The 15459-nt window shown below is 33.2% G+C and overlaps 1 protein-coding gene across 1 annotated transcript; it reads left to right on the top strand.

Moving 5' to 3' along the window:
• Positions 1-14152: 14152 nt before the first annotated feature.
• LOC140884294 (small ribosomal subunit protein eS28x) lies at positions 14153-15133 on the top strand. Its single transcript, XM_073291009.1, has 2 exons — positions 14153-14258; positions 14800-15133. Exon 2 carries the CDS (start codon positions 14805-14807, stop codon positions 15000-15002), a length of 198 nt encoding a protein of 65 aa, XP_073147110.1. The 5' UTR covers positions 14153-14258; positions 14800-14804; the 3' UTR covers positions 15003-15133.
• Positions 15134-15459: the final 326 nt, after the last annotated feature.

Raw genomic sequence — 15459 nt, 5'->3', positions numbered from 1 at the left:
TTTATTAAGTTTAAAGGTATGCAATGTATTTTTATTGGGAGAGTACAAATTTTAAAGGATTTAAAATGTAACTAATGGGCCGTGTTGGAGCCCATTAGTCACAAAAGAAACAAGCGTTCAGATTTCTTTTCTTCTGAACTCTCATTTTTTTTAACGCTCTCTTTTCTTTCAAATCTCTCTCAATCGAACGCTGCATCAAAGCTAGGGTTCTTCGACTTCTCAAGGCTACATCGTTCCGCCGTCCAGGTTAATCCCAATCAGACGATTCAGGCAAGTTTTTACTGTTTTTAAACTCATTCAAGAATATATGTATTTTTTTTTTAGGTAAAACCATAGGTGTTTGATTGATGATCTATGCATGTTTCTTGAAAATTTTATGAGTATGTTGCTTGATTGTGATACGTGAAACATTCCTGATGTGTTCGGTTCATGTTTATTGAGTTTTGAAAGATTTGAATGCATTATATCAAATTTTTGGGTAAAAGTAGTTATGAAGGTTTTTGACTCAAAATCTTTGAATGTTTGATGTATTGGTACAAGTTATTTTGAAATTTTGATGTTGTTGAATGGTATTTTTGATGGAAAAATCGTCCCTAAGCAATGTGGTTTTGAAAAAGTGCAGAAAAGATCAGTTTTCAAAAAAAGAAGTCGCGACATCGCGCCCGCGCCTGAGTCGCGCAGGTCTGCGCACAGGAGGCGCACCCGCGCTGCCAAGCAGCGCGCCTGTGCCAAGCGCCCGCACTTTTGCGAGCAAGCGGCGCGCCCGCGCTAATTGTGCGCGCGCCCGCGCCGAGACGGCGCGCCCGCGCTACCGCATGATCGAACTTCCCACCCCATTTTACGAGTTTTTGAGTCCTAAAAATCATGATTTTGATATTTTAAGGTATTTTAATTATTTTTAAGAATGTTCATGAAGAATGTTAAAGTTTTCAGGGTCCAAAACGGACGGAATGCCTCACGTGGATCAGTCAAGTTATGTATTGCATGATTATGTGATTTTCTCATGAAAGCTAATTTCTCATGAAATGATTTGAAGGAATTTAAACATGTAGCATCACGAGAAATTTTATGAGCATGTTACGAGGTTTATGAAAATGATATGATATGATCTGATAAGATGAATGATATGATACATGAAAAATATTTTGATGAATTATGCGTCTTGTGGTGATTATATGGGGTATGCACTTCGGGATGAGCTCCGGAGCGGCTATCCAAACATGGCTCACGGGATGGTTATATGGGGTATGCACTTCGGGATGAGTGCCGAAGCGGCTATCCAAAGAATGAAAGTTTACGGGCGTAATGCCATATGCTTGTTGATCAACAGGAAACCATGAATGGCTCGTTATGACGGTTACCACACTACTCATACTTCATCACCTCAAATATTTTTATGTTATGGCTACATCAAAGTTATGTTTATTGCATGAAAGTTTAAGTTAATATTTTTCTTTTAAAGTAGAAAATCCTTTTTCTCCCTGTTCTTGCTGAGTATTTCGACTCACTATACTTGAATGGTACAGGTAACGATGATGTGGATGCTTACATTGATGATTATGTGACCGGGCATGAAGAAGAGGCCGGGGTCGGTCCAACGGGCAATGCATAAGTGTGAACGCTTTAGCTTGGGAGATGTTTTAAAAACATTTGTTTTATTTTATTTTTATTTGATGAGAGGCAAACAAGTTTAATTTTCTTTAGTTGCTGGCCATGTTTGGCAAAGATTTTTAGATACTATTTTATTATGTGAAATTTTTATATGCTCCTTTTAATAAAGAAGATGATGCTTCCGCAAAATTTTTATTTTTACCAAATTTAAGTATGTATGTTTGAGTAACGTTTCGATTGTGAAATTGGGACGTTACAATATGACTCTAATATTCCCAGATGTCACAAGTGATGATGTTAGTATAATTAGTAAACCCAAAGCCAAAACATTAATCGTCATTCTCCTATTCCTTCCTCGTTCTCTAATTTCCTCTCTGTCGGGAAATTAAAATGGGTAAATCTTTGGAATCGATGTTTTAATTCCTAATCTTTATGCAATCTAACATGGAAATATAATATTAAAATGACACGTAACTTATAACTCGTCATACGTGTGCAACATGTGGCATACTACCAGTTTACGCAGATCAATACGATGCGGCAGTTTTTATCTTTCATTATCTTTCTGGAGATTATCCCATTTCCTTTTTCTTCGTTTAATATTCAATATCATGATATTTTCATCTTACAAAGTCACAATTTATGATTTATCGAGGAGCTTAAAAACAAAGACAAAAATCTATGCTAGCAATGTTTCATACAAAACTCAAAAAATATGCTAGTATTATCATGAACATCTTGGCACTCCGAACACTTATAATGTTGTACCACAAAAGAAAAGACTCGACTACTTACTGTAATGCTCGATATATACGAGCAACAATAGGAGATTCCATAACAATAATCAAGTTATTAATTAATTGGAAGGGGACGAGACCAAGAAATCACCCGTCACATACGTACAAAATTATTATAAAATTACAGTTGATCTCCTTTAAGAACTGGAGTAAGTTACCATATATATGACATTAGATGCATTCGTTTCCATCATGAATCCATGACATTAGGCATTCAAAAAATATATCATTTTAATTTGCTTGAAAGATATCATCTAAAGTGAAAAATCATTCAAATTTTGGAATATTACTTGCTTCAAATTAGCACATTATTATTATTAATTATTTTCAGTATCTGAAAGAAATGAATTGCTCTAATTGGTTCCGAAACAGTGATTATTTCCGAATTTGGTAAATAACGAATGTTGAATGGGTTTCTGACAGTCAATTCAAAAAATTTGGATTGAATGGGTTTTTCTAATTTAGTGAATGGGCTATAAACATCCCAAAAATCGAGTCCAATTATTAAGTTATCAAAAGCCCAATTTCTCTTTGTCGCAACTATTATTGGTTGCAATATCAAACACCTGTTTCAATTTCAGCTACCGCTTTGAATAGCTTCTGTCGCAAATGATCCGGAAATTTATTTTTTCCCTTTCGACTCTCTCTAGTATTTTTTGCCGGGGATTTTGCTAAATTTCTTTCGAGGTGAGTTTATGACGTTTGGGTTTTTTTTTCCTTGTTGTTAATTGTATTGGGTAGGCAGAAACATTGAGAGCGAAAATCAAGAATTTCATCAATCTGTTTTACTTGATTATTATTTATGTTGAAGGATTGTTTTCCAAATTTATATTTTCATTCCATATATCTAGCCATTGTTTTTGAAATTATTTTGGCTAAGGTTTAGTAATCATGTTTCATTCAACTTCGTTGATAGATTGAAATGGATATATATCACCAAGAACAATGCTTGGAACAGTCAATTAGCATTTCTTCTTGTGTCGTTTAGGTTTTTCTATAGTTTTCGACTAACTATATTGAACAGATTGGAACAATCAATTCGGAACTAGAAGAACTGTTCCAAGGGAAAAAGCGTGTTAGGAATCCCTTTGACCTAGTTGGTAAATTTCTCTTCCTGTTAATCTTTTGTAATTTGTTTATGCTTACATTTATTTACATTTGAGCTTATGCATAACATTCTCATTATGATATTTGCTTTCCTTGTAACTGTAACAAGTGAAGTTGATGTCTTCTATGCCCCTTTGTTCCTATTGAATTCCCATTGAAATATCAACTTTATGGTTTGTTTGGAGTCAATGTGGTGTGTGTTATATTATTTATCTTTTGAGAAGCCGCACTATGGTCTGCATACTCTCGACAGCTTTAAGTCGCTATTATTATTTGATATATGTATCTTAGCCTAGTTTATAATGAGAACACAGACAACATCGCTATCCCTAATTTGTTGATAGATTTTTCTAGTGTCATCCCTTTAGTTAATTCAATTCTTAATATAAAATCAAATTTAGATTATATTCCACTAGGTGAATCCAAACCGAAGATATTGATTTATCGGGTTGAAGAGTTCATCAAGGTCATATGTCACACCATGATTTGCATTGGAGCGGTGTAGTACATGTAACGTTCCATTTCATAAACGTCTCTACAAAGAGCATTGCTGATGAAACTTTTACTCAGAGGTTTAATTATATAGGTGGAGAAAGAACAGTGAACGCACATAAGAGTATTTGTTTCACAATCAGTTGGGCTGTGAACATTGTTTTTGGATTATTATTATTTGTCTTGATATGAAGCGACCTTGATACATTGCAAGCTGAATTATTTATAGCTGTGATTGTGGTTGTAAAATGTCATTTTTAGAAGTGGTGTCAGCTTGTCATAGCTTTTATGGAACACGATTGTTCCTTCAATTAAGTTTTATTTCATGCAAGTCTCATGGTAGATAGAAGAAGTTAGCTGTGAAATGAAAGGGCATTGGCTTCACAGCTTTCGCAGGAGTAAAACAAAGGGTTAAATTTTTGAATAACCTACCATCATTGTACCAATCTCTTGGATCAACTTTCCTTATAGCATGAGAGTACATATTTGCCAGCATGGTAATGACATAAACCTTTTGACAGACCAACATACTAATGACTAAACTGGTGAAATTTTTTTTCTACATATATCAAAAACTTTTTTTAATCCATTAACATCGAGGATTTTTGTGTTTCAGGGGCCTTTATAACTGCAGGGGTTCTTACAGTTGTTTTGATTACTTTCAGGTAGGGGAATTCTCATTTGGGTTAGAAATTAATGAGAACTCGTGTGGTAGCTCAAGGTGCCATAGTTGTGCTAATGGTTGGAACAACTTATTACTATGGTGAGAAATTTTAATAATCCGCGATGTCCGGTAGTTGCTGAATGAGCTTCGGCACACTTGTACTTTCCTCCTTGCCTGAATATTTATTTTTTCTTCTTCCTTTTCTAATTGGACACGATTCCCTTGATCTCTGAGTTCATTTTGGGCTAGGAGGTGAGATCTGTATCCCGTGCATTTTAATGAGCATTATATGCCCATTGTATTTTATTGTCAGATACTAAATAATAAGTATGATATACATTTATCGGTCCAAGTATAATATGAGCAGAGGAGAGCAGTGTATAGTTATGTTTGTTGTGACTCGTAGGGTGCCTTGTGCCAATACATAAAGACCCCGAAATGATAGATCAATTTAAATTCGAGTGAAGTGTTTTTGTTTTATGTTTATAGAATGATTTCTCCAATCCGAGTGAAATTTTTTTTGTTTTATGTATAGAGAGATCACTCCATGTCCATCTTTCAATATAAGATTTGAAATCAAACCCTATCAATATAAATATTGGTGATTTGATCATTTGGATGTTGTTTTAATAGGTATGAATTACATGAGTATATAAATTTTGTACACTAGATATTTCTATTTTAAAATTTTGTTTCTTCAATACTTCTCATTTTCACATTTTGGGGTAACATGCCTTTTTATTTCTCGAGTGCAAACATGTATAATTTTATGAAATTATACTTGAAATATGAATATCCTGTTACTGGAAAAAAAATTGCCTTAATTGGATTCTTCACGGTTTTTTTTTTTTTGAAGTTATTCTTCACTATATCTTAGATTGAGTTGACACACTAAAACTCTTATGTAGTGCAAGGTGAAACATACAATTTGAGCAATCTTCGAGCATATCTTTAATTACACTTGTAAATTCGATTTTATTTTTATCTAAATTTTACATTATACTATAAGACTCTAATATTCCCAGATGTCACACAAGTGATGATATTAGTATAATTAGTAAACCCAAAGCCAAAACATTAATTGTCATTCTCCTATTCCTTCCTCGTTCTCTAATTTCCTCTCTGTCGGGAAATTAAAATGGGTAAATCTTTGGAAGCGATGTTTTAATTCCTAATCTTTATGCAATCTAACGTGGAAAGATAAGATAAAAATGTCACATAACTTATAACTTGTCATACGTCTGCAACAGGTGGCATACTACCAGTTTACGCAGATTAATACCTTGCGGCAGTTTTTATCTTTCATTATCTTTCTGGAGATTATCCCATTTTCTTTTTCTTCGTTTAATATTCAATATCATGATATTTTCATCTTACAAAATCACAATTTATGATTTATCGAGGAGCTTAAAAACAAAGACAAAAATCTATGCTAGCAATGTTTCATACAAAACTCAAAAGATATGCTAGTATTATCATGAACAACTTGGCACTCCGAACACTTATAATGTTGTACCACAAAAGAAAAGACTCGACTACTTACTGTAATGCTCGAAATATACGAGCAACAATAGGAGATTCCATAACAATAATTAAGTTATTAATTAATTAGGAGGAGACGAGACCAAGAAATGACCCGTCACATACGTACAAAATTATTATAAAATTACAGTGGATCTCCTTTAAGAACTGGAGTGAGTTACCATATATATGACATTAGATGCATTCGTTTCCATCATGAATCCATGACATTAGGCATTCAAAAAATATATCATTTTAATTTGCTTGAAAGATATCATCTAATGTGAAAAATCATTCAAATTTTGGAATATTACTTGAATCAAATTAGCACATTATTATTATTAATTATTTTCAGTATATGAAAGAAATTAATTGCTCTAATCGGTTTCGAAAGAGCGATTATTTCCGAATTTGGCAAATAGCGGATGTTGAATGGGTTTCTGACAGTCGATTCAAAAAATTTGGAATGAATGGGTTTTTCTAATTTAGTGAATGGGCTATAAACAACCCAAAAATTGAATCCAATTATTAAGTTATCAAAAGCTCAATTTCTCTTTGTCGCAACTATTATTGGTTGCAATATCAAAAACCTGTTTTAATTTCAGCTACCGCTTTGAATAGCTTCTGTCGTAAACGATCCTTAAATTTATTTTTTCCCTTTCGACTCTCTCCAGTATTTTTCGTCGGGGATTTTGCAAAATTTCTTTCGAGGTGAGTTTATGACGTTTGGGTTTTTTTTCCTTGTTAATTGTATTGGGTAGGCAGAAACATTGAGAGCGAAAATCAAGAATTTCATCAATCTGTTGTACTTGATTATTATTTATGTTGAAGGATTGTTTTCCAAATTTATATTTTCATTCCATATATCTAGCCATGGTTTTTGAAATTATTTCGGTTAAGGTTTAGTAATCATGTTTCATTCAACTTCGTTGATAGATTGAAATGGAGAAATATCACCAAGTACAATGCTTGGAACAGTCAATTAGCATTTCTTCTTGTGCACGTTTAGGTTTTTCTCTAGTTTTCGACTAACTATATTGAACAGATGGGAACAGTCAATTCGGAACTAGAAGAACTGTTCCAAGGGAAAAAGCGTTTTAGGAATCCCTTTGTCCCAGTTGGTAAATTTCTCTTCCTGTTAATCTTTTGTAATTTGTTTATTCTTACATTTCTTTACATTTCAGCTTATGCATAACATTCTCATTATGATATTTGCTTTCCTTGTAACTGTAACAAGTGAAGTTGATGTCTTCTATGCCCCTTTGTTCCTATTGAATTCCCATTTAAATATCAACTTTATGGTTTGTTTGGAGTCAATGTGGCGTGTGTTATATTATTTATCTTTTGAGAAGCCGCACTATAGTCTGCATATTCTCGACAGCTTTAAGTCGCTATTATTATTTGATATATGTATCTTAGCCTAGTTTATAATGAGAACACAGACCACATCGCTATCCCTAATTTTTTGATAGCTTTTTCTAGTTCCATCCCTTTAGGTAATTCAATTCTTAATAGAAAATAAAATTTAGATTATATTCCACTAGGTGAATCCAAACCGAAGGTATTGATTTATCGGGTTGAAGAGTTCATCAAGGTTGTATGTCACACCACGATTTGCATTGGAGCGGTGTTGTACATGTAACGTTCTATTTCATAAACGTCTCTACAAAGAGCATTTCTGATGAAACTTTTACTCAGAGGTGTAATTATATAGGTGGAGAAAGAACAGTGAACGCACATAAAAGTATTTGCTTCACAATCAGTTGGGCTGTGAACATGGTTTTTGGATTATTATTATTTGTCTTGATATGAAGCGACCTTGATACATTGCAAGCTGAATTATTTATAGCTGTGATTGTGGTTGTAAAATGTCATTTTTAGAAATGGCGTCAGCTTGTCATAGCTTTTATGGAACACGATTGTTCCTTCAATTAAGTTGTATTTCATGCAAGTCTCATGGTAGATAGAAGAAGTTAGCTGTGAAATGAAAGGGTATTGGTTTCACAGCTTTCGCAGGAGTAAAACAAAGGGTTAAATTTTCGAATAACCTACCATCATTGTACCAATCTCTTGGATCAACTTTCCTTATAGCATGAGAGTACATATTTGCCAGCATGGTAATGACATAAACCTTTTGACAGGCCAACATACTAATGACTAAACTGGTGAACTTTTTTTTTTACATATATCAGAAACTTTTTTCAATCCATTAACATCGAGGATTTTTGTGTTTCAGGGGCCTTTATAATTGCAGGGGTTCTTACAACTGGTTTGATTAGTTTCAGACATGGGAATTCTCATTTGGGTCACAAAGTAATGAGAGCTCGTGTGGTAGCTCAAGGTGCCACAGTTGCGCTAATGGTTGGAACAGCTTATTACTATGGTGAGAAATTTTGATAGTCCGCGATGTCCGGTAGTTGCTGAATGAGCTTCGGCACACTTGTACTTTCCTCCTTGCCTGAATATTTATTTCTTCTTCTTCTTTTTCTAATTGGACACGATTCCCTTGATCTCTGAGTTCATTTTGGGCTAGGAGGTGAGATCTGTATCCCGTGCATTTTAATGAGCATTATATGCCCATTGTATTTTATTGTCAGATACTAAATAATAAGTATGATATACATTTATCGGTCCAAGTATAATATGAGCAGAGAAGAGCAGTGTATAGTTATGTTTGATGTGACTCGTAGGGTGCCTTGTGCCAATACATAGCAACCCCGAAATGATAGATCAATTTTAATTCGAGTGAAGTGTTTTTGTTTTATGTTTATAGAATGATTTCTCCAATCCGAGTGAAATGTTTTTTGTTTTATGAATAGAGAGATCACTCCATGCCCATCTTTCAATATAATATTTGAAATCAAACCCTATCAATATAAATATTGGTGATTTGATCATTTGGATGTCCTTTTAATAGGTATGAATTACATGAGTATATAAATTTTGTACACTAGATATTTCTATTTTAAAATTTTGTTTCTTCAATACTTCTCATTTTCACATTTTGGGTAACATGCCTTTTTATTTCTCGAGTGCAAACATGTATAATTTCATGAAATTATACTTGAAATATGAATATCCTGTCACTAAAAAAAATTGCCTTAATTTGATTCTTCATGGTATCTTTTTTTTTTTTTTGAAGGTATTCTTCACGATATCTTAGATTGAGTTGACACACTAAAATTCTTATGTAGTGCAAGGTGCAACATACAATTTGAGCAATCTTCGAGCATATCTTTAATTACACTTGTAAATTCGATTTTATTTTTATCTAAATTTTACATTTATACTATATGACTCTAATATTCCCAGATGTCACAATTGATGATGTTAGTATAATTAGTAAACCCAAAGCCAAAACATTAATCATCATTCTCCTATTCCTTCCTCATTCTCTAATTTCCTCTCTGTCGAAAAATTAAAATGGGTAATCTTTGGAATCGATGTTTTAATTCCTAATATTTATGCAATCTAATGTGGGAAGATAAGATAAAAATGACACATAACTTATAACTCGTCATACGTGTGCGACAGGTGGCATACTACCAGTTTACGCAGATCAATACCATGCGACAGTTTTTATCTTTCATTATCTTTCTGGAGATTATCCCATTTCCTTTTTCTTCGTTTAATATTCAATATCATGATATTTTCATCTTACAAAGTCACAATTTATGATTTATCGAGGAGCTTAAAAACAAAGACAAAAATCTATGCTAGCAATGTTTCATCCAAAACTCAAAAGATATGCTAGTATTATCATGAACAACTTGGCACTCCGAACACTTATAATGTTGTACCACTCGACTACTTACTGTAATGCTCGGTATATACGAGCAACAATAGAAGATTCCATAACAATAATCAAGTTATTAATTAATTAGGAGGAGACAAGACCAATAAATCACCCGTCACATACGTACAAAATTATTATAAAATTACAGTGGATCTCCTTTAAGAACTGGAGTGATTTACCATATATATGACATTAGATGCATTCGTTTCCATCATGAATCCATGACATTAGGCATTCAAAAAATATATCATTTTAATTTTCTTGAAAGATATCATCTAATGTGAAAAATCATTCAAATTTTGGAATATTACTTGCTTCAAATTAGCACATTATTATTATTAATTATTTTCAGTATCTGAAGGAAATGAATTTCTCTAATCGGTTCCGAAACAACGATTATTCCCGAATTTGTCAAATAGCGGATGTTGAAGGGGTTTCTGACAGTCGATTCAAAAAATTTGGATTGAATGAGTTTTTCTAATTTAGTGATTGGGCTATAAACAGCCCAAAAATCGAGTCCAATTATTAAGTTATCAAAAGCCCAATTTCTCTTTGTCGCAACTATTATTGGTTGCAATATCAAACACCTGTTTCTTTTGATTTTTTCCCCTTCTCCCCAACCTAGAGATTTCTTAGTAAGTTCAAACCTTTCTTATGGATTCCTCATCCCTCCCCCATGCACAGAGTTCGGATGATGTGTTTGTCGAGGTGGATCAATACGATTCCCTTGCACACTCCTCCTAGGCGAGCCTACGGGCGAGGACCTTACTCTTTTGATAACCTCAGCTCTGGATGATGACCCTCGCAATGACCCTGAGATCCCTCCGATGTCGTGGTTTGAGTTGTACCCTTCCGAGCTAGTTGCTTCAGATGCGAACAAGATAAGAGCTCTATCCCACGGCCCTTTGGATTATGAGTTCATCATCCTCGACCCCGAGGACCGAGCTGACCACCCTCCACCGGGTATTATACTTTTTATCTAGATCAATTAGAGGAAGGTATTCAGTTTCCCCTCCCTCTTACCTTTCAACATCTCAATAGATACTACGAGCTCTATTTAGGGCAGTTCACACTTTACTCCCAACTCCTTCCGAACCTTTTGTAACTATAGTTCTTTTTAGGTCCTTAGGTTTGATGTAAATAGTTTTACTATTTGCAATTTCTTGCTCCCCAAGCGGAGTAATTTAAATGAGTTATTTTGAATTGATAATATAAATCGAGTAAATTATCTTAGAATGAAAGGAGATAATAATAATTTTAAAAATGATAAATAAAATTTATTATTATTATTATTATTATTATTATTATTATTTTTGTGACGTGGAATCCCGCAGCCGCTATCTTCGGTGCGCTATTATTATTATTATTATTATTATTATTATTATTATTATTATTATTATTATTATTATTTGAAGATGGTTGGAAAATAATTGACAATTTGCAATCAGTTTGCAAATTCAACATGGATTTGTGGATTAAGAGTTGGGTTAGTGAGTTTTTTTAATTTGATTTTATTCAAATATCTATACTATCTACAATAGTTTAACCCCCTAAACTAATCGATTTTGGTGTGTTAAATCACACCAAAAATTCTTCCCATTTTTCCCTAAATTTAACACACATATTTTTTATGCTAGATTTTAAATTACTAAATTATCATCGCTTTTTTCTAACAATTTTATTTCCTTTTATCTTTATTTTTTTTTAAATTTCATCATTTATCATTTTATATTAAATTATTTAAAAAATATTTTACAACTTCTCTCTAATTTATGTATCAAATTATAAAGATCATGTGTCACGATCGCTAATATATTATATTACACACGTAAAGCTTGTGCTGCAGTCACTAGTTGAATGTGAAATGTCATGACAATTTATTATTAAAAATGGTAATTTAGTCTCACCTATTAAATTACGATGAAAATTTTTCTAAGGGGTTGATGTATTATAATATGACATGATGATGATGATGATAATGATGATGGTGATAAAATTATTTTTTGATATGAAAATATAATTAATTAATTTTGGATATGAGACAATAAAACTTTTTATAATCAAGAAGGAAATCCAAAATTAATCCAAGAAATACAAGGCGATGGACTAATTTGTTGGCTTGTCTTCTCATATGATAAATCCATGGTACTAATTCTCCTCAAGCAAGACTTTGATTTGATCAACCAACACACACACTCGGGCCCAAATGGCTAAAAGGACGCTCAGGTTTACATGTCTACTTGTACATTTCATCGGGAGAAGTCGTAACAACGGAGACGATACTACAGTGATCAGTGAGTGTGTGGATGTACCTAGCGTAGTTGATCCGAGATGGTACTGCATGTTCATTGGCGCTCAGCAAATACCTAGATACAACCAGTATCCTATCATTTGCATGCATCATATTAGTCTGTATATCCGTGTTTATCGTATTGAGCGTTGTCGGTCACGTCCAGTGTTTATTTTCTTGGACACCCTATTCGACGGGACATATCTCAAATTGGATGACGACGGTGGGTTGATGCATGGTTGAAATGGAGATGTGGTTGCCGTGAGTTTTCCTTAATTTTAGGGATTTGATTCAGAACTATTTCGATATGGTTGTATAACGGATTATTTTGATTTGTTTTTTTAGTTGTCGGTTAAATTTTAATTTCCGCTTTTCATTCTGTTTATTGTTTTTATTAATTTAATTACATGCTTATTAAGTTGAGAGTAATAGTTGATTTTGGTTGGGTCACTACAGATAAAATCATATAGGTTCACTGAAATTACAGACAACATTGACTTAAACGAAGACTGAGAAGATATAATCACAATGATATATATAGTATGTTTAAACTCTACATGTATCTAGACTCTGGAATCTGAATATGAGCTATGACTCGCCTTCTTTTGTTTACACATGTGGTTTTTCCGAAGCTAGTGTTAGTACAAGTGGGAAAATTCGGTCCTACCCATGGGGTAATACCCCATGGGTGGTGTAGACTTTTGTGATTGATGCAAATCATGTAGGCCTCACATAATTATGTTGGACCAACATGATTTGCACCAATTACATACTTCCACCTACCCATGGGGGTAATACCCATGGGGTAGGATCGAACCTTCCAAGTGCTTGTGTTTTGTTAGACGGTGACACAGGAGCCTCCGCCTTTTAGTTGAATTTAGGGTACATAAGATTTTGGGTTTAACCTCATTTTCTCTATTGTACAGGGTGGAGGGGTACATAAGTGATTATACTCGTGTTAAATTCGATATCTTGTTGTAAATTTGGAGAAAAAAAAATTGATTATATATCGGATATGTTACGAGGCTGAGTTGTGTTTTCATCTTGGCTAAGTTTATTTGCCTTTGTTTTGGATATATATTAGTCATTTCCAAACTCGTATTAGATTAAAGTTGTGATACCACATAAAAGAATATATTTGTTTTTTTTAAGGCAAAAGAATATATTTGTTTTTAATCGTGTTGTGTATTAGATATATATGTGGTGAGTCAACTTTGGATATTCATAGTTCTTTAGTCATTAGAATTTTGTCTAAAAATATTTATTCTATAATTTTGTATATAAAAATTTGTATGACTTTTTCTTAAAGATGCCTTTCTTGTATCATGAATAAATCATTAGTTAAACCCTTATATTAACCAATATAATTTTTTTTTAATCTAAGTACTTGGTACTTGGTGCCTGGTGGGATCAATATTTTTTGTTATCTTCTTAAGAATAATGATATTAAATCAATTAAAAACGTTTGATGAACCGGAAAAATGTATTTAAAAAACATTTCATAAATATTAACTTAATTTCTTTAATTTTAAAATGGTATTGCTATTCATTTAACTCGATTGATTTATTTTAATTTTAATATGTATATATTACCATTTATTAAAATTTTATAGTTTATGCAACAATATATAATATCTCCCTGGAATTGTTTTTAAAAATTAATAAGTTAATCATGACACCCAAATTACTTAGGATTTTTTGGATGTAAATATATTTTTAAAGGGTTTTTTTACGAATTTTCTTTTACACTATTTAAAATTGGGTTCAAACCTTGAACAAAATATCGTCACTGGGCTTTAGAAATATGTTTTACTGGACTTCAAAAGATCATTAATGGGCTTAAACAATATATTTTACTGGGCTCTGTGCTAGATGTTTCCTATAAAATCTGCGGCTAGGGTTTCAGAATCCACCATTTTACGTAGAACAAGTTTTCTCTGCGGCCGGTTGATTCTTCTGCCAAATTTCTTCTTTGATCGGGTTATTCCTCTTTCTCTTCTTACTGATTATTTGCTTCTGTTGTGGTTTTCGAAATTGATTTGTTTGTTTGTAATAGTATTTCTCGGATGATCTTTGTTGCATACGCTTTAAATTATACTTGTGCTTGCTGTTTTGATTTATCTCCGAATTTTCTACCGAATATCATGAGGTAGCAAGATAATAATGTCTGAATCCGATATTGTGTGTGTTACGTATCTAAGGATTCCTTTTTTCCTTGCGGTACCTCGAGTCCGGGTTTTTATGCTTTTTTGATATTGATTTGATAGTGTGAATATAAATTGCCCTTTATCTTCCGCGTTTGTTGGCCATTTGTGTATTAATGAACGAGAGCGTTATCGGCATTTTATGATTACATTAAAGTTTTTTTTAGAATGCTACATCCGTGGAGAATCGAATTTCTGATTAATGGGAACATGTTGGAATGAAAAAAAGTCGTTAGTAGTGTTGTTTGAGTAACAATTACTGCGGTCATTCAATATTCACGACTAACTTTCTTCAACACTTGTTTTGGCTTTTGAAGAGAGAATGGAATCCCAAATCAAGCATGCCATAGTGGTGAAGGTGATTGGAAGGACCGGCTCCCGTGGGCAAGTGACCCAAGTGAGAGTCAAGTTTATCGACGACCAGAACCGATTTATCATGAGAAATGTGAAGGGACCTGTTAGAGAGGGTGATGTTCTCACTCTCCTCGAGTCTGAAAGAGAAGCTCGCCGGTTGCGTTGAGCACTCTGTTTTTTCTTTTATTGACATTGTGATGCTTGACTCTGTGATTGAATTTGGATAATGGATTTTGCTATCCAACTCTTTTATGAAATCTGTTGTAGTTTGCATTTGATTTGGGTTTTCTCCATACCTATCTATTTGCAGTCCGTATTTCATTTTCATACATATCATGTGTGTATAGTGTGCCTGAGACTTTAAACTGGGAATTGATGAGTCAAGCATCCCTCATAATGATTTGTGTCATCTTATGAAATGGGTTCTGTCCGCTGCATTTTGAATATTGAGTGTTCATAATCATTGAACATCACATTGAAAAGATAATCGGTCGTGCAATCAAAAACCTTCAACATGATGAAGATCATGAACATGATCATCATTTCCCCATCTGACCAACCTTTTAACAACAATATATTTACTGCCTTAAAACTAATAAAACAGAAATCACCATATTTACTGC

Source organism: Henckelia pumila, chromosome 2, assembly GCF_033568475.1.
Source record: "Henckelia pumila isolate YLH828 chromosome 2, ASM3356847v2, whole genome shotgun sequence".
NCBI lineage: Eukaryota > Viridiplantae > Streptophyta > Magnoliopsida > Lamiales > Gesneriaceae > Henckelia > Henckelia pumila.
The sequence above is the reverse complement of the archived record's forward strand: the minus strand, read 5'-3'. Positions and strand labels throughout refer to the sequence as shown.